This window comes from Lichtheimia ornata, assembly GCF_029851405.1.
Source record: "Lichtheimia ornata isolate CBS 291.66 chromosome Unknown scaffold00013, whole genome shotgun sequence".
Classification (NCBI taxonomy): domain Eukaryota; kingdom Fungi; phylum Mucoromycota; class Mucoromycetes; order Mucorales; family Lichtheimiaceae; genus Lichtheimia; species Lichtheimia ornata.
In genome coordinates this window covers 47,015-72,563 of record NW_026695333.1, presented here as the reverse complement: position 1 = coordinate 72,563, position 25,549 = coordinate 47,015, and the positions used below count along the sequence as shown (strand labels likewise).

At 43.8% G+C, this 25,549-nt stretch overlaps 8 protein-coding genes across 8 annotated transcripts; 1 reads left to right on the top strand and 7 right to left on the bottom strand.

Annotated features, from left to right (window-relative positions):
• Positions 1-281: 281 nt before the first annotated feature.
• O0I10_003780 (uncharacterized protein) lies at positions 282-3,832 on the bottom strand (the record flags this gene model as incomplete). Its single annotated transcript, XM_058483847.1, has 8 exons — positions 282-1,445; positions 1,507-2,268; positions 2,406-2,536; positions 2,625-2,712; positions 2,777-2,935; positions 2,998-3,120; positions 3,231-3,310; positions 3,538-3,832. 8 exons carry the CDS (start codon positions 3,830-3,832, stop codon positions 282-284), a joined length of 2,802 nt encoding a protein of 933 aa, XP_058345236.1.
• Positions 3,833-5,874: 2,042 nt separating this feature from the next.
• Positions 5,875-7,979, bottom strand: O0I10_003779 (uncharacterized protein; the record flags this gene model as incomplete). The annotated part of the gene is made up of 6 exons (XM_058483846.1): positions 5,875-6,183; positions 6,250-6,454; positions 6,520-6,712; positions 6,772-7,021; positions 7,084-7,506; positions 7,569-7,979. 6 exons carry the CDS (start codon positions 7,977-7,979, stop codon positions 5,875-5,877), a joined length of 1,791 nt encoding a protein of 596 aa, XP_058345235.1.
• A 551-nt stretch (positions 7,980-8,530) lies between these two features.
• O0I10_003778 (uncharacterized protein) lies at positions 8,531-8,879 on the bottom strand (the record flags this gene model as incomplete). The annotated part of the gene is made up of 2 exons (XM_058483845.1): positions 8,531-8,729; positions 8,794-8,879. The coding sequence occupies 2 exons, from the start codon at positions 8,877-8,879 to the stop codon at positions 8,531-8,533; spliced, it is 285 nt and encodes a 94-aa protein (XP_058345234.1).
• Positions 8,880-8,938: 59 nt separating this feature from the next.
• On the bottom strand, positions 8,939-9,157 carry O0I10_003777 (uncharacterized protein; the record flags this gene model as incomplete). The annotated part of the gene is made up of 1 exon (XM_058483844.1): positions 8,939-9,157. The coding sequence occupies one exon, from the start codon at positions 9,155-9,157 to the stop codon at positions 8,939-8,941; it is 219 nt and encodes a 72-aa protein (XP_058345233.1).
• A 3,226-nt stretch (positions 9,158-12,383) lies between these two features.
• Positions 12,384-14,065, bottom strand: O0I10_003776 (uncharacterized protein; the record flags this gene model as incomplete). Its single annotated transcript, XM_058483843.1, has 4 exons — positions 12,384-12,428; positions 12,476-12,745; positions 13,657-13,758; positions 13,823-14,065. The coding sequence occupies 4 exons, from the start codon at positions 14,063-14,065 to the stop codon at positions 12,384-12,386; spliced, it is 660 nt and encodes a 219-aa protein (XP_058345232.1).
• Positions 14,066-14,884: 819 nt separating this feature from the next.
• Positions 14,885-15,282, bottom strand: O0I10_003775 (uncharacterized protein; the record flags this gene model as incomplete). The annotated part of the gene is made up of 3 exons (XM_058483842.1): positions 14,885-14,928; positions 14,996-15,188; positions 15,262-15,282. The coding sequence occupies 3 exons, from the start codon at positions 15,280-15,282 to the stop codon at positions 14,885-14,887; spliced, it is 258 nt and encodes an 85-aa protein (XP_058345231.1).
• A 1,741-nt stretch (positions 15,283-17,023) lies between these two features.
• On the bottom strand, positions 17,024-18,143 carry O0I10_003774 (uncharacterized protein; the record flags this gene model as incomplete). The annotated part of the gene is made up of 2 exons (XM_058483841.1): positions 17,024-17,121; positions 17,216-18,143. 2 exons carry the CDS (start codon positions 18,141-18,143, stop codon positions 17,024-17,026), a joined length of 1,026 nt encoding a protein of 341 aa, XP_058345230.1.
• A 671-nt stretch (positions 18,144-18,814) lies between these two features.
• Positions 18,815-23,665, top strand: O0I10_003773 (uncharacterized protein; the record flags this gene model as incomplete). Its single annotated transcript, XM_058483840.1, has 15 exons — positions 18,815-19,453; positions 19,515-19,741; positions 19,803-19,947; positions 20,029-20,163; positions 20,233-20,299; positions 20,359-20,775; positions 20,839-21,648; positions 21,702-21,819; positions 21,883-22,007; positions 22,067-22,239; positions 22,307-22,641; positions 22,698-22,867; positions 22,920-23,070; positions 23,138-23,286; positions 23,346-23,665. 15 exons carry the CDS (start codon positions 18,815-18,817, stop codon positions 23,663-23,665), a joined length of 3,981 nt encoding a protein of 1,326 aa, XP_058345229.1.
• Positions 23,666-25,549: the final 1,884 nt, after the last annotated feature.

The window sequence follows — 25,549 nt, the reverse complement described above, 5'->3', positions numbered from 1 at the left end:
CATTTATCATGATACCATCATCATCCCATGCGTTGTTGAGTGAAACAATAATTACACATTTTACATTTTGTATTGCGAGTTGTTGTACGTGGTGTGTTTGGGCAGCTATGAGCAGGAGAGTTTGGGTGTGTATAGATGGAACATGTAAAGAAGAAAAAGGGGGACATGGATGAACAAAAAAAAGGGGAATTTGGGTATGTAGCATGCTTCTTGTGACGGAACATGGCATGCGAATTAAATAAAATGTGTTGTATACAATAAGAGGGAAAGAGAGAAGAAGATCACTTGCTGCCTAGCCAGTTGGTGGCACCAAAGGTGGTACCACCCACTTTCCAATCACCGTCAATGTCAGGCGATGTACCACGAGCACCAATGTCAACGATGGAGGCATTAAGACCCAGGGCATGACTCTTTTTACGCCGCACGGCTGCATATTCAAGTGCTGGGACCTGCAGTGATCGGGATCGTCTTACCGAGGATGATGAGGATGATCCACCACCTCCTGCACTACGTGACGTGCGTAAGGATGGATAGGGTATTGGACGAGGTTGACTTGTACTTGCACCACTACCACCACCACCATGACTACTACGTGTCCTTGGGAAGCTCGACGGTGGACCATAGCGATCCAAATCACTTCTTTTGCGACGAATCACGGTTGGCTTTGCTGCTGATGAAGATGAAGGTCGATCATTGATGTATTTTGCAGTGATGGATTCATGCGATATTGAACGCACCAACGTCTTATCTCTTGATGATGGATCATGTTGCTGTGATACTACTACTGCTGCTGTTGCTCCACCACCACCACCATTGTTGCCATGACCACCCAATTGAAACACACTGGTGAGCCAAGCTAAGGCACCTCGTTCTGCTGCCGCTGCTGCCGCTGCTGCACGTCGACTTTCACGTTTCTTCAAGACCTCTTCTTCAGCACGAATGTCTCTCTCCTTGACCTTGTTGACATACTCCACTTGAAGATCATTCATGGTGATACGGAGCTGACCCACTTCACATAGGATATCTTGAATGGCACGCATTGTTGGAAAGAAATCCTCCATGGATACATCGTGTCGCCAAACTTCTTCATCTTGTTGATCAACCCATGTAAAGCGATCTCGAAGGTTTTCAATGTCCTCAAGAATATTTTCAATGATCGAATTGCTCATGGTGCTTAGTTCAATGATATCAAAGGCACGGCGTAGTCGTCGATTCAGGGCTCGGATATCGGTGGCTCGTAAACGTTCCAAAGTTTGAGCAATGTGGGTCTGTAACATGTGATACGGTGTGCTGTTGGTGCCACCATCATCCTCTTCAGCAATGGGCTCGCTAGCAAGGGTACCAGCAGTGGTAGCTTGAGATGTTAAAGAGATGGAGTTTTTCATGATGGGCATTTGGTGCTGCTGCTGATGCTGATGGTGCTGCTGTGCAACCACAACATTATCCTAAATAAAGTGAAAGTGTTAGAAACATATAGATGTTTAATATGGATGCAGCATGTCTTACACTGTCTTCTTCCAAAACAGGTGGTGATGGAGGTGAAGATGATGATGATGCGTCCTTTTCATGTTGTTGATAGGGAGGTGAGGCTGACACATGCTGTTGCTGTTGTTGTTGTTGCTGCTGCTGATGCTGCTGATGCATATGCAAATGGAAATGATGGTGTACTACTGATGTCGCACGGCTACGAGTAGGCATGGATGCTGATGAAGCGGGTGATGGCGCTTGTCTCAAATTGGAAGATGGAGGAGGAGTGGATTGTGATGAATCTCTGGCATTGATGATAGTTGTAGAACGACGTAATATCCGTGGTGGTTTGTTGCCTTGGTGTTTGCGTAGTCTCCAACGAGAGGTATTCATCGCGTGATTGTTCTGATCGTTGTTGGGTGCTGAGATGCTTAGATACCGAGCCTCTTCGTCATCATGCATTTGATGTTGACATGTGCTGCTGCTACTCTTTTCAGTCGTAGATGTGGGATGTTGTCCTATCCAATCATCCAATTGTTGTTGTTCTTCCATTGGACTGCCTCCTCTCTCCAACTCTTCAATGCGGCAATTGAGCGTAATCACTTCATGGCGTGTATCAGATAACAATTCGCGGCATTCAATCAAGTCGCTTTTGAGTTTGCTATTGGCAGATGCAAGTTCCTTGATAAGCGTGATCAGCTGTGGTGATTGTTGTTGTTGTTGACTCTGGCTCAGCTGTTGGGTCTCCTCCTCTCCCAATGCTGTCGCTGCTGCTTGTGGAATGGCCATGGCTGATGTCAGCTATTAAATATAGATGCAATGCATACATATGCAAATCATTAGAAAAAGTTCCGTCGATCTGTCGGTTCTCCTTTGTCACCATCCTCCACCACCACCACTCTCCCATTATTGCCCCTGCTGCTGCTGCTGCTTCTTACCTTAAGCACATCATTCCGCAGCTTCTCATTCGACTCTCGTAGCCAAGCCAAGTTGAGTTGCTTGTCATCGGGTGTGATTCCGAGCTCCTGATGGCTTGTCTTAAGTCTCTCATATGAACTGCACACCGTTTCTATCATATTTGTAAAGAGAAAAAAGGGAGATCAGATGCTGCTTGATGCATACACATAACATGTTGGGTGGTATCATCCGTTACTTACCATATCTTGTCTTCAGCTTCTTGTGCTTGGATTCCAATGTCAATTCCGCTTTGCGTGAAATAGCCAGCTCTTGCTTTGTATCCTCCAACTATGCATAATCCATTATCAACCACCATCCATCACTCGTCCTGTAGTGTGCCTATGTCATTTACCTTTGCACGTAGACTCTCTTCACGAATGTCTGCTTGCCGTACCATGAACTTAAATATCCGAAGTTTGTCGACTTCAATCGTCTCAGCCTTCAGGTCGTTGGAAAGCTGTACACAGCGTGCATTGGCTACCTCCAAATCTGATACGGTTTCACGCAGCGTCTATTTTCCAATGATGAGAACTTTTGACCCAACAACAACAACAAAAAGCATTCCATAATTACCTTTTCAGTCTTTTGTAGCTCCCAGGTCATTTTGTTGTTCTTTTCAATGAGTTCCTTTCTTGTATTGTCTGCATCCTCGAGGAGTTGTTCCAGCTGTCGTTGCTTTTCGCGTGATTCTTCAAGCTAAACACGGCAATATTGTTTCAGTCCATCGGTTACACAAAGTATGCCTCGCGCGTTTGTGTGTTGTAGCACCCCAGGTGTACTCCCAAACACGTCTTTTGATAATATACCTCTTGTTCCAAAGCATCCTTGATTTGATTTGATTCCACCACAAAAGTCTCATGCTTGTGAAGTAGGCTTTGCCCGATTTCTACGATGATCGGAAGAAATTAGGAGATCGTCGTCATGGCGTCCCATCCATAAGAAAGGAAAAAAGGAGGGGATGGGATGATGGGAAAAGATGATGCACATTGAAGAAGGGGGAGAGAGAGAGAAATAGAATGGATCATGCATTTTCGCGTGGTGGATGGCAAATGGCGCTTTCGGCGGGTTAAGAAAAACGAGGGATGAGAAGAAGGGTAGGAAATAAACCCTTACCAGCAGCAAGACGAGCGTCTCCCTCCAACTTTCGCACACTAGCTGTCAGTTTCTCAAACGAATCGCATTCAAGGTGTCCACAGCAACAACATGTCGAATCGAGAATAGTGGGTGAATGGCTTGCTTCTGATATACTTCGAGAGAGCCAGTCTTGCAGTGATTCCTCAATGGAAGGTGAGTAGATTGTCGACCCTGCCGTCGTATTGACATCTTGGTGAGGTGTATTGACAATCGGTATAGTGCTAGCTCGGTTAACACCCATACGGGCGCGCGATCGTTGACGATGCAAAGACATTGGGCTGCTGCACTCTTTTTTTGCTGGTGAGTTGGGTTCAGAGGAGGTTTTGGATGTTGGTAGGATGAGGAGGAGGAACTACTACTCACACACACATGCGAGCGCGTGCAGTAGAATTAGAACGCAATATGGTTATTGATGGAAAATAAAAAGACTAGAGTCGATAAGCAAATTGGGAAAGAGGAAGGAAGAATTGTACTTTGTGGAGAAATAAAGGGTGAAAATGGGATGTTGTTGTTGTTGTAAATGTATGTTTAGTTTGTTGGTGATGGGGCTGCTCTCTTTACAAGAGCAACAAGAATTGAGTAAGAGTGTATAAGAGAGCGATAGGGAAAAAGAAAGGGAGCAACATATGCGGGAGAAGCAGCTGAACGTTTTATATATATCATAAGACACGCACACCTCACCTCACACACACACACACACACAATCGGCATAGACAACGACGACGATGTGATATTATGTCCTATTTAGGGATTAGTACCGCATGACGCTTAGCTGCGCTGCCTGCCTTTTGACGCCGCCGCTGCCGCTGCTGCTGGGATATATAAGTAAACGACTTGCGGCACAAGGAGATGCAGGCACAGCACAACACAGCAATTGCTACATACGACGAATAAGAGGCACGAATCAAAATGCAAAAAGAACAAGCACCGACAGGGCCTAAATGGGATATCCCGGGCAACCAATCATTGTCGTCATGCAATATAATGACTACTGTTCACCTTTTCGCGCACATGGCCCCCACATCCCAATATAGCAAGCATCTTTTTCTCTCTTTCCCTACCATCCTCATCATCTCAATGTACTTTCAATCATGGGTCTTAAGATAGTGCCACCCGCCACAATAACACAAGCATGCTTTTTGGTTAAGCAACAACTGAGCATTTTAGATGACTACAACTACTACTAGCGTAAAAGAAGTAATAGCTGACAGGTCATGTCGAAAGCTACACATCCAGAAATAGAAGGAATTGGCTTGTCGATGACATGAACGAAGAAGCATATGGATCATACATCATTGGGCGTAATATCGCATCCATGATATTGGCTCCTCTCTTTATTCAACATAAGCCTTATCCATGCATGATCTACTACAAATACAATTTTGATTGTTCAATCCTATTTGCTTGCAGCTAAAGCTAACAATGAACGTATTCTCTAGTGCTGGTATTGACCACGACAAGCGATTATTACTGAAACCCATCATCTCTTTATGGGTGATCTCCAAAGGGGTATGTGTATGTGTGCGTGTGTCAGATGACAGCTGCGTTTCGTTGCACAAGCAGTGGGTGATGTAATTGATTCGATTCTGCCCGACAATAATGAGACACATTCTCGAATCACCTGAGCTTTGTTGCTACGTGTACGAGAAAAAGCTTGTTGATCAAACAAAAGATGATTCGTGCAACACTATCCAACTCCGTTCCTGGAACTCATACACGCGTTTCCTTCATATTACTGATTACGCATCTTTTTCTTATACGCGCAAGGGCTAAGGGAGAGGATCAATTATTGCTGCCGATGAACATGCAGGCTGTATATCGAAACTACCTGGGTCACGTTATCGTCTGGTCTCTGTGCTGCTTGTGCATGGAATCTCTTATTGTTCAACCACCAACCTTATCTCTCCTTGCATACATAACGTACCTGTGGCTGCTGAAAGCAAAAGATCTACGCACACAAAAAGTAACGCGTAATGCATGTGTGTTCGGAGATCGTTGAGATTAGCAATGCATAGGAGCATCATCTTCTTCAAAAATTGTACGGGGTGGTTGGAAACGTAAGATACTACTAGTCTACACACACATGAGAACGCCGATGTGGCTCTTATCTTGTTTTTTTTTATTATTGAGTGTCATCATTAGGCGGGAAAAGTCAAACTTGCTCAATAACCAAAAGCATAAAGTTTTACAATACATGCCATCCGAGAATGTCCCCCATCAAAGATCTCAACAACCCCTGACTTTTTACTTTTCGCTTAGCTCGATAAATTCATGCTATGTAGTGAAGAATGATATTATATTTGATGTTTGAATCAACTATACTGTGGAAATGTCTCGGCCAAATAGTGCTGCTTTCGACCAATCCATACTCAGATTCAACCTCGTACGCATGCTAACTTGCTTGCTCCAATACACGCTTCGCCATAGATACATGGCCCATAATCCACCCACCATCTTGTATCCCCATCCAAACTCGCCTACAGCGGTATTGCCAAGGTATGCCAAAGCACCAAGATTACGATACCGGAATGGTCCAACGGTTTCATCGATATCCTCATCGCCCTTGACGAGTTGTGTAAGGAGCTTGCCGATATAGGCGCCTTGCTGGTTCGCTAATTGTGCCGTCTAAAACGATTTTGGATGAGCTCAATACGTGTTGGATTGACATACGAATTGCGATGTACGACTTACAGCAGGATAATGAGTCATCTTTTTGTCAATGTCGAGCAGCATTTGTTTCATTTCCTCAATATCAAGGGTGCCACTTTTATCAACATCATAGGTCTCAAACATCTTGACAAGTTCACCAATATGCTGTCTTGAGAATGGATATTCCTTTCGCATGAAAGCGATGGCATCAGCGAATTCGTCAAATTGTAGTACACCATCTTTGTTCCTTAAAAAGTCATCACGTGGTGAGTATACTTGCTTTCCATCACGTGCCACCACACACACACTTACTTGTCTGCTGTCTCAAAGATCTCCACAATGTGCTCCCTAATCTTTGGATTCTCGACAGTGGCACAATCTCCGATAGCAAATACGGATGCATCTTCCACACCTTGCACACGACAAAAGCAATCGGTTTGCAAAGCACGAGTGTGTTGTTGAATACCAAGCTTCTCAGCAAGGTTTTTCACAAAGGGGGTCATGGCTAAGTGTGATAATACATAAGCATCATACATACCCATGGATGAATAAAAACATGCTTACCAATACCAGTAGACCACATGCACAATCCATACGGCACTTCTCTATAGACCGGTGGATCCGTATTCTTGTATCGGTACACGACCTTGTCTTCGTCAATGCGTTCCACACGTGCATCAGTAACAACGCGAATACCGCTGCGTTCAAATCGTCGTTGAGCGTATTCACTGATCTTGACATCAAATGTGTTGAGAATATGATCCCGTGATTGGATGATGGTAACCTTGATATCTTCTCTCAAGATCTTGGGGAACTACAAGAACGTTCAATCAGTGATGCTGTTTCGAATAGTAAGCGTTGTCATTATTCCCTTACCCATTTGACAAGATCCTCATTCATCCAATCATACAATTCAGCGGCAAATTCAACGCCTGTGGGGCCACCACCACAAACAACAAAACTTAGCAACCGTTCTCGTTCTTCTGGAGGAGTGGATGGTAATGCGGCCTTTTCAACATTCTTGGTGATCCTGCGTCTTACAGAAATGGCATCTTGGATTGTCTTTAAGCGGAAGGTATTCTCGAGCCCTTGAACACCATGTGTGATGCTGGTTGATCCCACAGCAATAACAAGCTTGTCGTATGGCACATAAAAGTTTTCCTTGCCATCTTGACTTGTTACTTCTACCAGCTTATGCTCCAAATCGACGTCAACAGCACGACCTTCAAGGAAATGACCATGTACACGTGCAACAATTTTACGCAAAGGTTCAAGCAAGGATCTCATTTCAAGTGTGCCCTGTATATACCATGTATGATTAAACGTCATTGTTGCTTGTCCATGCATCATGTCTATCTTACCACTGTGGCACTTGGTAGCAGGGGAGTGAACAAAAAGTAATTGTTGTCACTGATCAGCGTCACGTTGTAATCATCTTTGTTGAGGTTCTTGATCGTTGATACAGCACCCCAACCTCCACCGAGAATCACCAAACGCGGCTTGTTCAACTTTTGCATCGTCTCAGGTTGATCATCATCAAGTTGATGAGTGACAATCGGAAGGTTCTTTGTGCCACCCGTCACTGGATGAAGGGCCAATGTGGGTACATGCTTGTGTGCGCCTTGTGCAATACCAATGTATTCAATGTCATGTCGCATATAATAAACAAAACCTCCTGCCAACCCGGCAATGGCTGTCGCTGGCAAAATCACGCGTGGACGAGTAATTCGATGAATGGCATCACGTGCATGTTGCCATATGTAACGACGCATGGTGTGGTATGGTATATAACAATGAGCAAAGAAAAGGAACAATGGGGGAAAAAGAACAGCAACCCAAGCGAGAACCAGACAACACAATGCACACAAAGCTATCCACCTCGGATAAATTATAGAGTCAATGGAAGATTTCCTGGGGTTTCAGAATGATATGATCGTCATTTTTTATTGCAAGGGATTGCGAATTTGATGGATTAACCGATCATGGCAAGGTACACCCCACTACGACGAAAATCTTGTATCATGGATAAATAGAAAACCCAGCTTGTACAACATGCTGCTCTCGTATGCTGCATGATTGCTTGTTTGTTGTGTAGCGATGATGCAAGGTCACGTCAAGTAATCATTCCACTGGCTGGCTCCGCATTGGGTCCGAAAATAAGGCGAGAAGTGGAAATCGTAACATCCGAATCATCATGTTGTCAGCATCCCAAAAGCAATTGAAAGTTCCACCATGTTGGCAATGGATGAAATGAGTGCCATAATGATATCGGTTGTAGAATGCGTTGGGTCCCTGATGATTGTTGTTTGAATGAAAAAAGGACCTATCTCGCTATTGATTCAGCTGCTGTCGATGCTTCTGATGTGGTTTTTGTCACTGTTGCCGAAGGCGAGAACTCCATGAGCACCATTTCAGTATCGCCATTCCTGCCCACACCTTCGGCAAACAACTTGTCGGTATCATTCTTCCATGTGTCTGGTATGATTTGGGATTTGCTGTGCGATAACACCATTGACTCACACCTATAATACCAAGCTCCCTTATTAGTATATCAAATCAAACATCCTTAGAAGAGCTCTTACATACCAGCTGAAGACAATGAGGTTGTTTGAGGCACCAAGATACTTGAATATGGGCACAACTGATTCAACCCAAAAAGAGCAGCTCAGCATTCTGGTCGAAAAGTTGTCGTGTCGAGATACACCACCGATTGCACCAAATAAGATCGCTTTTACTCATCCCGATCCCCTGATTTCGATTGATGAGGCCATAGACATAAGGGAAACGAGCCATAAGGGATATCGTTTTGCATGAGCGCAGCTAAGCATTGATATGCATTGTGAAATAACTGCAAGCTTGCAAGCGATTGCTGATCGGCGCCGCTCTTCTCATGTATATCACCTAGCGTGGACAGCTCGATGCCGACTTGCGTTTTTTGCGCAGGCTTCATCCTCGCGTTGCTTCAAGCGCCATCATTTTCTAGTCGCTTGCCTTCGTCCAGTCCTTGTGGCAGTTTTGAACATGCAGCCACGGCTATGGTTATGGATACATAGTTAATACTCAAGCTTATTAAACAAGTCAAGAGATACTTACATGAATGTACACCCAATCGGCTGAACTTGCTGATACCATGTATTATCTTGTTAGCAATGACACCTCACCCAATAGCATCAATAGACTCACCTGCATGTCTTGAATTTTTTACCACCAAGCTTTTCTGGGCCAAGTTCCCGGCAGCTGTTACGTCACCCACATGCGAGCTGTAGTAAAAGGTAGCACCTAAACCAACTTTGCAGATGCATCTCAGGAGGTAGCTATATCAAAGGGGGTGTGGGTATGTGCTTCATTGAGCAAGATGGTCAGGATTTTACCTTATTCAAAGTGTCCAATACAGTATCACAATGACAGCAAAGACAATGAAAGTAGGAAAACAATGAAAAGCTAAATGCCACCGCGTATATGAGCACATACATCGCTCGCAAAGAGGTCTATCCACCATGGCACTTACCAAGGGCTTTGAAGATGTCAGCAATCGAAGAGAGATATGATGATGGAAGAGATGTGTGGGAGGAAAATGTTGGGCGACAACATCCATCTTGTCCATATCCGCATGGCGGGCGTGGGTATTACTGTGATCACAATCAAGGAGCAAAAGAGTGATAAAATGCTGGCTGAAAATAGTGATGGGCTGATAAACTGGTGGGGCGCCCTCATCAGTGATAAATCTGAAGAGCCTTGGCGTGATCGATTGTCCATGCATCAGGTGCTTATCGTTGTATCCAATCGTCACCTTGTGTAATAATGGTACTTTTTGACATGCTTGCATCTTAAGGAATGTTGTCCAAGTCACACAAGAAAGACATTGTCGCCGTCCTCTTGGTAATCCATCGTACTCGAACAGAGGATGCAATTTAGGCAAGTGAATGGCGCCGACTCCCGCTAAAGCAACATGGTCGTCTCCCCGAAACAATAGAGGACAATGATGACACCCTTGAAGTGCTAAGTGGCAATGGTAATATGACGTGGGGAAGGCCTTCTTGATCCTGCCAACATTTGCATACCTTCTTTAAATCCATTTGCACGTGACCATTCCGGGATGAACGCCTTTTTACCTCAAGGTATTTTCCAATAGCATCCTTGCTCCCAAACAAATGTATCTCCATGCCAACCATATTGTGCTTCAGCTGCTGTTTCATTGTAAGGCTCATTAATCAACAGCACTTGTTTTGTAGATCCAATACTATGCGTACCAATGAAACAATGCACACCATGACTTGTACTTTGAGATCAAATATCTGATTTCTGCCACAGGTACCATCATCCAACAAGTTCAAGCTATAACAAATGCAGCGTAAGATGACAACCGTAACATTTGCTTCACTTGTCAGCATACCCAAAGAAGTAATGTAAAGGTGTGCTAGGGACATCCCCTTGTTGTCAACCATGGAAAGAAGAATACACACGACGTCCCTTTGGATCTATACACCAGCGATAACCTACAAATGAACTTTTAGTATCACAGCAGCCAATTATATGTAATAAAGTAATGTAGTGATTGAACGTACATGTTGTGTTGGGAATGGAAGCTGCAGTCATGGGTAGATCGTGCGTGTACGTGGTATTGAATGTCTGCAACTGGAAAGTGTCGCCATTGACCCCCTGTTCACCCATTGACGCTGTGCATTGAAGGTCATGACAGCAGTTAAGGCTTTGTACTTTGTATATGGACACAACCTTACCTTACTCTGTGAAACGGAAAAGGAGAAGACGCTGCTCTTTTTCTTGTTCCCCTGGCGACCTGAATTTATACAACCAAGTCATCCCCGCCAACTACAGCTGCTGTTGTTAATGTGTACATCAAGTATATCCTATAACACTTGGATGAATATGAATAGCTACAACTAGAGAGTCTTCTTGAGCGTAGTCATGGTAATCAAGCTATTCATGATTTTACTTTGGCCGGAGCTGGCATCCATTAGGCCCGTGCGCATCATTTATGCAGCTCAACTCCCACACACCCAACATAGATGTATGCATCCATCCATAATAAATACGCATATATAGGCCGTCACCTTGATACTTCCTCTTTATTGGACCTTGCTTACTTACGTACCTTCCTAAAAGCAATCATCATCATCATCCATTTGTGCACCATCCTATCAAGGACGTGTTTGTGTAAACACCACGTGCCATTTCGCTCAGCTCTTCATCTTTCCGTCAATGCAGTAGACACCATCCATTAGGAGAAAGCAACTCCACCACGCTTACGGCATAGGTCAAACATAAAGGTGTCTGTATCTCTAAACTTTACAATCAAACATGGGGTTTTTATTAGAGCAATGTGCTCGGCTTGGCCAACAGCACCTTGTGTGAAAGTTTCAAGTTCATCGTGGCTAATCCCAGATTTCGCAATGTCGCCACCAGCCAAACTGGATCTGGGGGTCGACCTCTTCGCCGACGACGACCAAAAAATATTTTTTGGGCTGTTTGCGACATTGAACGCGAAACTTTTACACAAGGTGCTGCTGGCCAAGCCGAGCACATTGCTCTATTCAAAACCCCACGTTTCATTGTAAAGTTTGGAGTACAGGCACCTTTATGTTTGTAAACGTGATGCTATATGAGAAGTGGTTTTGTTTAATGTCAAGTAGGTGGACCCTGGCAGAGCAAAAGATGCAGAAGGACCTCTTTGGGTAACTCAGCTAAAAAGCCAGGACTTCAAGGACAATGCATGAATGGTACGCAACCCTCACTTTTATGTCATACATTGGCAGCTAATAGCCACTTTTGTGCATTCCCAACTTTTGTGCATTCTATTGTAGGTGGACGATGCTCCTGCTCTAGACATTCATTTCCATGATTAAAGTAGGTTGATCCGAGCTGATTTGGTTGAGTTACGCTCACACAAGATTACATCGGTTGAGCTACATCGAGCGTGCTCTATGTCCAGAGTGATGTAATCTCTCTTTGACCGCAGCTCAGTCAAATCAGCTCGGATCAACCTACTTTAATCATGGAAATGAATGTCTAGAGCAGGGGCATCGTTCGCATGCAGTGGATCTCGCAACAATGATGAATGGATAAAAGTGGCCGTTAGCTAGCAATACATGCCTGTTCCTAGATGATCCATAAAGTAATTATACATTGACCCTTTCACTCATGTAAACGTAGCTGTGTTACACAACACGACCCTCTGCATCTTTTGCTCTGCCAGGGTCCACCTACTTGACATTAAACAAAACCACTTCTCATATAGCATCACGCTTACAAACATAAAGGTGCCTGTATCTCCAAACTTTACAATGAAACGTGGGGTTTTGAATAGAGCAATGTGCTCGGCTTGGCCAACAGCACCTTGTGTAAAAGTTTCGCGTTCAATGTCGCAAACAGCCCAAAAAATATTTTTTGGTCGTCGTCGTCGAAGAGGTCGACCCCCAGATCCAGTTTGGCTGGTAGCGACATTGCGAAATCTGGGATTGGCAAGCTTGATCGTGCAACTGGCACCCAAGGTGCAGTTGGCCAAGCCGAGCACATTGCTCTAATAAAAACCCCATGTTTGATTGTAAAGTTTAGAGATACAGACACCTTTATGTTTTAGCTATGCTGTAAGCGTTATGCTACATGAAGAGAGGTCTTCGTTTAATGTCAAGTAGCTGGACCCTGACGGAGCAAAAGATGCACAGGTGTGTGTTTGTGTCACAAAGTCCAGGAGGATGCGACTGGAAGGGGTCGATCCCATTGGTGGAGGATGCATGATCGATCCTTCCCCTGCCTGCTACCGATAATAAGGACCGCGTATGATGGACTATATGGATTGGTCCGTTCTCATACAAGGTTGCATAATACAGTGTTAGCTGAAAAATTATCATAGGCAAGTATGGTATGATCATGTGCTCGTGAAGCATTGTCTCACAACTCACTCTTTCTTGAACATAATGAATTAAGCTTACAATGAATCAAGTTTCTGTAGCAAGCATTAAGTTACGCATCATCGCTCTCGAATTTATTATCTTGCAATACAATTGTTTGAGCATCTCCCCTGCTTTTCGTCTATCAGTATTATTGCATGTCGGACCTCTTATTGGATGTCGCGCCCCTTACAGTATTGGATGCCGCACTTCTTCTTACTGCATGTAGCACCTCTTCTTGTTGTATGTCGAACCTCTTGTTGAATAATCCATAATCGCATTAGTTAGCCAAATACATTTGTGTATTGCAAATTAGGACAAACACCCTGACTTTGTTATGACCACAAGATACATGATACAGTATGTAAAATAAGTTGACAATCTTTCTAACTGGCATGTTTACTTTTCTTTTGTCTTGTATGAATGCTTCGATGTAAGGGATGGCAATTGTCTATCGAAGGAACATAACCTGATATCGGTATTTTGGATACTAAACTACTAAGGGGATGCCGCCCGTGCGATGTTGAAAAATGTCGCGCACCTCGTAATTCCCTTCTTCAATTGTCCTTCCTTCAAAAAATACCGATCCAACATGTTCGCTCTTGAGCCCATTCTCTACCTTGATACATGTGTCAATGCCATGCTAAAAAAGAAAAAGATCAATCGATTGAAAAGCAAACATACATGATCAACCTTTTAAAACATACCATCAATGTCGCCAGCAACTCAAAGTAGCGTAGCATGCTGATTCGGTCTGACAATGTTGTCGGGATCTCGGCAATCCGCAAATCCATCCGTTTCCATGTGTATGCGTCATTCAAACTTGTGGTGCTCCATGTCATTTCCATCTTTATCACTTGGATAGAGAGAATACCAAGCTTTTTGAAGGTGGCAATGGATGCGTGCCTGTACTTTGATGCGATGGTGGCGAGAGAGGAGGTTGCACGCATGTACTGATGTCACCGACAAAGGAGTTTCAGTTTCCCCATCAGCCTAGGCATCCCAAAAGGGTTCATCAAGGAGCACAGCGTAAAGCAATGATGTGATCTATAGATAACAAAAAAGATGGATGCATGAGTACCCTCATTTTGTGAACCACGTAAAGACTATCCTTGAGACTTACATGAGGCCATTGATGATGGATATAAGTACGTAGAAAGAAAGGGCGTGGGAAATGTTGTCATGATGGATCAAACTGATAAAGTGGCCAAACATCTTGAAGTGATGGAGAATCAACAGCTGATAAATCCGCCTGCCACTTGAAAGGTGAGTTTTGGTAGGTGACAAAAGTATGTCGGAGATCGCACATTCGAACGTCTTGAGAGTGTCTTCGATGCTGTGTTGAGCATTCTCTGACAACGGACGACTACGACAAAAGCATCCATTACGTTACATACTCTAATCATATTTCCATGCACCTTCTTCATCTTCATACCTCGAAGTTTCCGCAATCACAATGTCTGTCTCCGAACTTGCTGCCATCTTTCCCCAATATATCAATGTATAGGTGTTGTGTCTTGGTCAGGTTGAAGTCCTTGTCAAAAATATCCAGCTCCTTGACGGCCTGTAACTCGTACTCACACCAGAAAAAGTCAACCGAATCGGATGTCTTCCACACGCATGTACTTTTGCCACCTACGAAGGAGTCCCAAAGTTTCCATCACAAAGGGCATCCTTTTAATAGCATGTATCAATAATAACGAAGAGGGATGTATAAATGATAGTTATACCTCCACAAAAGGTCCATCAAGGACCACAGCCAAATGCAATTAGGCAACAACGAGCACGCCAAGTGGTAAAGCAATGATGTGAGCTATAGATGAATCCGTGAGTACCCTCATTTTGTTGATCACGTAATAATGAATATCCATGAGACTTACCAGAGCCATTGATGATGGATGCAAGTAGAAGAAAGAAAGGGCGTATGATAGTGTTGGTGACCACAGCCTTGTTTATATGAGAGTGGGCGCGGGAATTGTTGTCATGATGGATCAAACTGATAAAGTGGTCAAGCATTCTTGAAGTACTGAGTCGAAGGGATGATGTCGTATCCTCCATGTCAACCATGATGTCCTATGATCCATGAATGATATGCAATGTTAATCATCATTCCTTGATCAACAGACCCATCCCTCCTCGTCTATACCTTGATAAATGGGTGAATCATAATACAAATCCGTGTGGTAGTGTGATGTTGGATAATGACGCGTGCCTTTGGTTGATGAAGAGGCGATGATCACATGGCTGTTGTGTGATAGATAAAGCTGATCCACAGGCTGCAATATCACGCAAGGATGGCATCCCCCTGGAACTGGTTGCTTGTTGTCACCGAGCTTGACAAGGAATTCGTCGTGCACTTGCATGTTCGTTGCATAACGCGTAAAGAATGAGTGCAGCAAGGTGCCATGTAATCGCCCTCATCACTTGAGAATAAATCGTAGCGAAGAAGTTGCTGTGGATGTCATTGTCAAATAGAAGGAAATGCGGTTGAAGAGGAAGAAGAGTAGACGTGAAAGAGAGCGCCAAAATTTACTCTGCCCTAATTTCACATTTTCGCTGCCTACACGTAACACCACCACCATGCACGCCAGAGCACTGATTCTAATCACGTGATAGACAGCACCTTCAAGAATAAAGAATCCTATCGAGTCTCATTTGACATTAACGGCTCCCATGTTTATTTACTACTACAACTTCTATCACTAACAACTACCAACAGCTGCTGTCAAAGTTTTGGATTGGCTTTTTCTATTGTATCCAGGGAACATGCCATTGTTGTTGCTATATCGAGTACCCTTTCTTGTTAGTATTGCAATTGATCAAAGCATGTCGGCATAAGGGGATTAGGAGGAATAAAGCTTGGCTTGCTATTGGACAATGGCTTGCATCGGCTGAATTGCCCCCGATGACGTTTAGAAAGATAAGAAGAATTGACTTGCAGAAGCCCGCCAAAACGGACTTCATTTCCGATTTTAGCAGAAACAACATCCTCTCGGAAGCCGATTGTGAATAGGAGAGAGAAAAAATGCCAAGACAACCATAGGGAACAGAACCCATGTAACAAAGTGCATGCATGGTATGTTACGGCATTTGTACATGAGTCATAGTATTTTGGGGAACACACACACACACATACACACATAACAATATGGTATCCACCGGGTAACAGGTTGCAAAGAATGATGTCGGGTCATTATGCGCACAACAACAACCTACATCATCGTTTGCTGCTGCTGCGGATAACCAAGCTGGTCTGTGCACCCACCACAAAATGGGCCAGGTCACGCATGCATGCATGGCCCATTGTGCATTGTATTTTCGTATGAGTCATGCATTATGAGACATCGAGTTAAGCAACCTATTCCTGGTAAGTATGACCTAGCGATACAATAGGTTTGCTATGGCTGGTCGAGACCTTCATGTTGTTGCATGATGCACGATCGATCATGCAAGTTCGGTTGACCAGCATCAAATACTAGTAAGCAGTGGTAGTGCAACACAACACAAAACTAATAGGGCCGTGTGCAATGTGGCGTTCTGGTACTGTACACAATGGCCAGATCGGCCCAGCCATTAAAACGTGGTTCCATACAAGTGGTAAAAGCACAACAACACGACACTAAAATAACACCCAGCCAATACAAATATGGTCGTTTGATCAAATCCACACTTAAAAGGCGATATTACGTGAGACAAAAGGAATGATGCGATCTTGTTGGGAATACATTAAAAGTACACAAGGAAAAGGGTTGATAGATGAGGTTTACAGAATGATAGTAGAATGAGTTGGAGCATAGGCAATGATGATAAAAATACATATACTGATGCAAATAGTGAGAGAGTGAATATGTATCGTGTGATGATGAAAAGAGAGGGGTGAGAGGGGGGTATCCAGGTTGTTGCACATGTTACACAAAGTCGACCTCCGACTTTCGAAGGAATATGCCCCGATGGGGATCTGTTTGAAAATAGCGTTTTCCTTCAACACTGCCATCGTTCTTTCCGACTAGCGAGAATAAAAAAATAAGGTTAGACAAGAGGATTTTTCACTTTTTTGTGTACCCTAAAAAGCACACCATGTGCATATTATGCTTACTTACCTCGACTATCCAATTCAATACCAAGCCAATCGTCACCCGAGTCAAAATCCACAGGGCCCATGTATCGGATAAAACCATGGATAGGAAGAGGACGATGCAAAAGACGCACCTTGTCACCGATCTGGAATGGTCTTGGTGTATCATCGTCATCATCATCTGATCCCATGATCTTTGACCATCGCGATTTGCGTGATTTCTTTTTCTTTTTACCACGTTGATGTAACATTTTTTCATCAGGGAGGGACCATCGTTGACGAGGACGAGAATAAGCTGAATAGGCACCGGCAGCGGGTGATCGGGATCGAGAAGGTGTCTCTGGTAATTCAAACTTGAGACGTGTGGGACGTGTAGGTTTTGCATCTTCTTCAGCCTTCTTTTTTTCTTGTGCTTCAATGCGAGCTTCTGTTTCCATGGATAACAATCGATCCAGGTCGTTGGGTGAAAAGTAGGAGCGATTGGGATTGTGGTTGTCAATTTCATGGGGTGTCGAAGGAGACGAGTTGCTTTTTTTCATGGCAACACGTGGAACTGTCATGTGAGTGGAATGATGATGTTGGTTGGTTCTTGTGGTAGGTGGCAGGCTTGCAATGCTACTGGCATCATCCTCCTCCTCACTGCTGCTGCTGACACCTGTCTCATCTTCATCATCGCTTTCGCTGCTACTATTACCACTGCTACTCGTGCTTCCTGTAGCAGCAGGTTCTTTATGATTGGTATTGGTTGGCTTTAATACAGGTGATGCAGGTGTTGATTTGATGATAATAGGAGTAGGTGCTGGTTTGGATGATGCAGCCGTTGCTGCTGCAAGTGCAGCTGCCGTTGCAGGGTTGGTGGCAGGAGCAGAGAGAATGTTGCCAGTGGATTTTGTCTTGCGAAGTGTGGTAGATGTGGTGTCGACTTTCTTTTTTCGAAAGTTAAAGAGAGGCATTATCGTGTTGTGTGTTGTTGAAAAGTGAAGAAGAAAGGGAAGAAATAAGGTGACAAGCCAACCTGAAACCACTAAAACTCATTTTTATGTATCCGAGGTTATCAGTGTTTGGATTTTCAAGCCACGACTCATTCATCTACTGCGCAACATGCTCGGAGCAAGCACGGCCCCATTAGCCCGATTTTCCCTTTGCTCTCTTGTTTCTATAACAGTAGCATTTATAGTACCATAATTAGCGTTGTTCTATCATTCTTTGTGTCATTGAATAAACACCCTCTCTACAAGTTCTAGACACTACTCCTATTATCACCCTTGTTGCTGTTGTGGTACTATTTTAAAAAGGAAGCTTTATTATAATAGTATGCCAAGTGATAGGCAAATAGGATATGATGACAGCATGCTATGATCTATGTCATACATAAATATGCAATGGATCACGGGATGAGTAAGATGAGCTGCAGCAGATAACCTTGTTACCAAAGGCAACAGTGTGTATGTATGCGTGTGATACATCATCACGGATTATTGAAATTCCACTGTCCCGCAGCATTGACTTTTTCTCTCTTTGCACCGTTCTTGTGGAGCAACAACAAAAGACAAGTAAAGACAAAGCCAACTCTTGACGTTTTGCTTCCATCGTCGTGTATGCATCTTTGCGCTCGATCACGCGAATGACGACCCATCCCTCCTCCACCTGGAATATCGCAGGATATCGATCCTCATCTTCATCACGACCTGCTTCGCCTGATTCCACTAAACGCAAGCAACGACGTGATTCTACTGCCCCACTTATGCATACACCACCCATAACAACATTATCATCGCCTTCTTCTCATCATCCTAATATCAACAACGACGTGCATTCCTCTGGGCTACATCGTCGACGCCATAACAACTCAAAAGACCAAGACGACGACAACAACGACGATGACGATGATGATGATGAATCCGAGACCGAGACTGAGACTGAGGATGACGACGACGACGAAGATGATGATGGTGGAGGATCGGATACTGGATCAAGTGATAAGGGTGACACATCAACGCTATTACAACAAACAGACAATGATATCCGGATCAGTGGCCTAGGCAAGGTGGATCCTTGGCGACAAACATTCATGCTTGATGAAGAGGTTCAGATTATTGTGGAAGGATACCGAAATGATGGATTCCATTACATGCTCTATCGATTACTTTGTATCTTGTCCTTTGGTATCGTATGGCTTATTTGTCGATGGATGCCACAATGGTGGATCGCATGGGTTGGCAGGAAGACCTCCTTGGCCAATGCGCAGTGGCTTGTATTTGTGGTACGTCTAAATCAACATGTCACTTTTAGCGTGTGAGTATCTCATGTGTGGGGGTTGATAGAATGAATATGGAGAACGAGATATTATCCGCCCGCAGCATGAATTCTATGGTGGCACCATTGGGTCGGTGTTTTCTTTGGATCAAATGAAAGAGGAGCTACGATGTGATCCAAGTCAAAGTCGACGCTTGTTGGATATGGATGATAGAATCACTCATCTCGTCCTCGTGGAATATCGCTATGTGAGACTCGCTTTTCATCCTATCATGCGCCAATTCTTGACCATTGGGTAATTACAACTTTTGGATGTGGGGATCAAAACAACATCTGACAACTATTCTTTCGCATAGTTACTGGAAGGATTCGTCTTGGACATCAATCAAGAGTATCAAATGCGGCCTCAATAGTGAAAAATATCAACAACGCTTTTGCGCTTTCGGCCCGAATCTTATCAACATACGTGAAAAGCCCATTGGCAAGTTGCTGCGAGACGAGGTAGGTGACACACAAAATGCCAAGCGTTTCGGAAAAGTGCATCCGCATTAACACTGACGTGTGTGTTTTTACCAATTATAGGTGCTCAATCCATTTTACGTATTCCAGATTGGCAGCATTATTCTGTGGAGTATGGATGATTACTACTATTACGCATTTTGCATCTTTTTGATCAGCGCGTTTAGTATTATCACCACCCTTATCGAGACAAAGCAGGTACAACGGAGGGTTTCACAAGGGGAAGGATGATGACATCTCATGGATTGAAATGTGTGAATTTTATAGACCATGAAACGCATGAGAGAAATGTCAAGATTCGAATGCAGCGTACGCACTTGTAGAAATGGGGCATGTAAGTAGCAAGCAATCATGGCTACAAGCTTTTTCCCTCTCTTACATTGTTACAACCAGGGCGAACAATTAGCTCAACAGAGCTCGTACCTGGTGATTACATCGACATTGCCAATCTGCACACTGTACCATGTGACGCTGTTCTTGTTTCAGGCGATTGCATTTTGAATGAATCCATGCTTACAGGCGAATCAGTGCCAGTATCCAAGATGCCTGTCACCGACGCTGTTTTACGCAAGATGAACTTGTCAACAGCCACTATACCAGCAGAGATTTCCAAACACTTTTTATTTATGGGCACAAAGGTGGTGCGTGTTCGTTCTGGTAACAACATTACGCCTGCTACTGCTATGGTGGTGCGCACAGGATTCAATTCGGCAAAGGGCGCGCTTGTGAGAAGCATGCTATTCCCCAAGCCCAACAATTTCAAGTTTTATCGTGATTCTTTTCGTTTCATTGGTGTATTATCGATTATTGGTAATGTTGTCATGATCAAGGTCATCATGTTGCTATGCTAACGGATCATTATCATTGTTTCAGCTATTTTCGGTTTCTTGCTTTCATCGGTCAACTTTATCCGACTTGGCATTGATACGACCACCATGGTACTTCGTGCACTTGATTTGATCACCATCGTTGTGCCACCTGCACTACCAGCAACCATGTCTATTGGTACAAGCTTTGCTATTGGACGATTGAAAAAGCTGGGTATCTTTTGCATCTCTCCTCCACGCGTCAATATTGGTGGCAAGGTGGATTGCATGTGTTTTGACAAAACGGGTACTTTGACTGAGGATGGTCTTGATATTCATGGTATTCGCCCCATCTACACGGGTGCTGATGATCAAAAGCGATTCGATCAAGAAATGGTGTCGATCGAAGGTGCCAATCCGGATGATGATGAGGATGCCACAACGACCGCAAAGATTTTACGTACCATGACAACATGCCATTCACTCAAGATCGTCGATGGTGAGCTTATTGGTGATCCTCTTGACCTCAAGATGTTTGAATACACACGATGGGAATTGGAAGAAAGTGGTGGTGCATCATCGACGGGCTTGAAAATGAGAAGCGAACTTGCTGCCATTGCTGCCAAAAAGAGTGCCAAAACCGGGATCATGCCTACCGTCGTGCGACCTCCTGGTGGAAGACAAGAATTGCCATTGAATTTACCACAAGAAGGAGGAGCACCACCCCCTGTTGAATTTGGTATCATTCACTCCTTTGAATTCGTATCAGCTTTACGTCGTATGAGTGTCATTGTTCGTCGTTTGGCCAAACCATGCATGGAGGTCTTTGTCAAAGGTGCCCCCGAGGTCATGGCAGACATCTGTACTCCTGAATCTTGTAAGTGTGTATGAGAATGTATGGCTTGATTATCATGCTAACATGATATCTAGTCCCTGTGAATTATCAAGAGGTGCTCTATTGGTATACTCATCGAGGTTATCGTGTTATTGCTTGTGCTACAAGACAACTTGATGGCGTCAAATGGCATAAGCTGCACAAACTCAAAAGGTAAATTTGATGTCCCGACTTTTGTGTGTAACGCTCACCGTTCATCTTTGTTTTCTGCAAAAGACATGAAGTTGAATGCAACCTCACCTTTCTTGGATTCATTGTTTTCGAGAACAAGCTCAAAGCACGCACTATTCCTTCTCTAAAGACACTTCATAATGCAGGCATTCGACAAATCATGTGCACTGGTATGGATACTATTTTATTGTTGGTGTACTATCACACACAATCTCACATGGCATTGTAGGTGACAATGTGCTCACGGCTGTTAGTGTTTCGCGTGAATGTGGACTCGTGGATTATGGTGCGGAGATCTACGTTCCTCGGTTTTTGAGCGGCTCTTCAACCGATCCACAATCAAAATTGACTTGGGAAAGCGTTCTGAATGAAGGGCATACGCTGTATAGCGACACTTTGGAGGTAAGCTTATGCAATGGATACAATCATGTGCTATGTAGGATGCTCATTTTCGTTTTATTTTCAATAGCAACATCGGCCTGACGCATATGGCAAGCCCTATTATTTGGCTGTCACTGGTGAAGCATTCCGATGGATGGTTGACAATGCACCCACCGAACTTCTTTATCGCATGCTGGTCAAGGGTGTGATTTACGCTCGCATGTCGCCTGATGAAAAGCAAGAACTTGTGGTGGAGCTTCAAAACATTGGCTATTGTGTCGGCTTTTGTGGTGATGGTGCCAATGATTGTGGTGCACTCAAGGCTGGTGATATTGGTATTTCTCTTTCGGAAGCAGAAGCATCTGTGGCAGCACCCTTTACAAGCAACACAATGGATATTGCCTGTGTCATTGATGTGATCAAGTAAGAACAAAGAAAAAAGTAGGCTTGTGATCTGGATGACTTATGTTGATTTATAGGGAGGGTCGTGCTGCATTGGTGACAAGCTTTAGTTGTTTCAAGTACATGGCATTGTACAGCATTATCCAATTCACATCGGTCACGTTATTATATGCATTTGGCAGCAACCTGGGCGATTTTCAGTTTTTGTACATTGATCTGTTTTTGATCCTTCCCATCGCCGTGTACAGTAAGTATAACCAAAGGATATGAATTCAAGGTGCTCAATACATATGTTATAGTGGGGTATACGGGAGCTTGGCCCTTTTTGGCGCGAAAACGACCCACAGCCAGCCTGGTATCTAAAAAGGTGTTGACTTCACTTATTGGTCAAATCATCATCACATCCGGTTTCCAATTGATCGCCTATTGGGCTACCCATAGGCAAGACTGGTAAGTTGTATATAAAACATAAAGAGTGATCCCACAATGTGACTCATGTGCTATGGTATGTTGTTAGGTATGTTGAACCTGAATTTGATCCCGATGGCGAAAACATAAAGTGCTACGAGAACACGGTGCTCTTTTTATTATCCAGCTTCCAATATATCCTTGTGGCCGTTGTCTTTAGCGTGGGACCACCCTATCGCAAACCGCTTTGGACGAATGGTATGTGAAATCCACCCCACACACATACTCTTTGGCTTACACTAATCATCATTTTATAGGTCGACTACTACTCACACTGGCAGTGTTGGTGACGCTGACGGTATGGTGCGTCATATACCCTTCGAATTGGGCACTTGAGTGGTTGGAACTGGAGGTGATTCCCTTTGGATTCCGCGTATTCCTGGTTACTTTGGCAGCGGCCAATCTTGTTATCAGCTACATTTGCGAAAAGTATTTCTTTTTACACCTCGCCGGCTGGCTGGCAAGCACATTCAAGAGTTTAAAAGGTCGAGCTCAACCTGGTTACGCCCCATTATCCAAACCCCACAAAAAGATATACAAGCGTGTGATGCAAGAGATGGGTATTGTAGATTTATGATGCACTGCTATCAGAATTTTAAAGTTCTTCTACACGCTGTTTCGTATAAAACGAGCAATTCAGTGTGTGAATACAATAAAAGTCATCATCAGCAGACATAAGAATCAACAGTGTGTTGGGATTTGAACCCACGAGAGATATAGGAAAATGCCGTCAAAAGACGTTATGATCACTCATCTCCCACCCATCACCATCATCATCAACGTATTGAAGAATAAAAAACAGCAGATGCATCGCGTCGATGATGCTTGCTTTTATATTTGGTGGATAGCTCATACAAGCCACCATGGGTGCCCCATTCCTCATTAAGAATAGCGTGTTCTCTTTTTTCGCGCTGAATTGACAGGGGATTCGGAAAAATCCATGAACCACATTGCTGGGATCAAGTAACGAGCGAGAATACCTCGCCTCTTTTATTGCACAAAGAAAAAGGACTTCATACACACATTACATCCGTGAAATGGGGATATCGCTTGCAGGATTATGCAAAACGTTAATCAGCGTTAAAGCGTGTAACCCCAATCGTATATGGCTAGAGAGGAAAAGCTTGTCCGTCACGTGAACTTGAGTGATATGGATGATCTTGGAAATGAACCCTATCAAACCAATAAAGCTACTGCTTTACTCACCCATTCCAATGGTTCATTATCCTCGTCATTGTTGTATCGCCCCATTCAGTAACCTTTATTGATTCATTGTTGTACCTTTGTTTTGATCATTTCATTCCCAGCGAGACATATTCAACATCAATGATGACAGCGGCGCTTTTAATGAAAATAGCTCACAATACTTGACCACCATCCCAATCACCAACAATGACCCATCAAAGACGATACAATGCAAACGTGTGAATTGGATAGCTTCCGTGATTATTAGATGAATAGGTAAAATGAACGATCCTTGTCTAAAAGAGGAGGAGAAGTATCATTGGTTGCTGGCTATTGCTAATGTAATCGGTTGTCGAGATCGTCAATCAATCATGCTGTAGCGTATGTAGGCGGTGAATGATCCTTCAAGCCAACGGCGCCTTGTGTACATGGTCGTATCAAGGTCCCATCGTATGCGATGTATGTAAAAAGAGCTAAGCTAAGCGTGTCAATCGTAAATAACGATCCATGTATCCCTGAACATACCTAATCCTTCATGTAATAGCCCATTGATGCGCTTGAGTATGACTTGATCCGATAGGTGAAAAAAGATCCTGGTTGTTGTACTCACGACGGTTGGCTTTCCATAAACACTCTTGCACTTCCCCCTTCCACCATCAGCGTGTCGAACAAGGCTGTTGAAAGTTGTTGATATCGTCGCCTTCGAAGCATGAGTCACTGTAGTTGAACTAGAAGGCTGCACACTGGGTTCGATTGTTGACAACTCGACGTGTTAATGAGCTGCAAAGACAGGCTGAACGTGATGGTGTCGAAACTGGTGATTGGTTCCTCAATGACATTGTCGACTGCGTGCTGGTCTAGAAGCTCTCTTTCGTTTCAATGTTGGTGGTGCGAAGACTCGGTCAATGAGGTTCAAAGTAAAAAGAAGGGAGAAAGGAAGAATTCTGCAACACACGTTCCCCCACAAATCGTAGCCTTTATACCCTCCCAGCTCCTTCTGCCATTCCTCTTTATCATGCTATTGGCTTCAACTCATGCCTGTATTCAAACCTTTATATCGTGTTAAAGTACAAATGTTATAAAGAGTACTCTTCATCATCCAAGAGCATGATTTTGAGCTCCTCGTTTATGGTCAGTGCACCATTGCCAGTGATCCCTCTTTTGGGGTGGATGCAAGATCTGTAAAAGGATGGATTAATTATGACCTCTAAAGGTAAAACGTCTGTGCACTTTGATTGACAGCCGTGATCATTATTGCTTCATACATACATAGAGC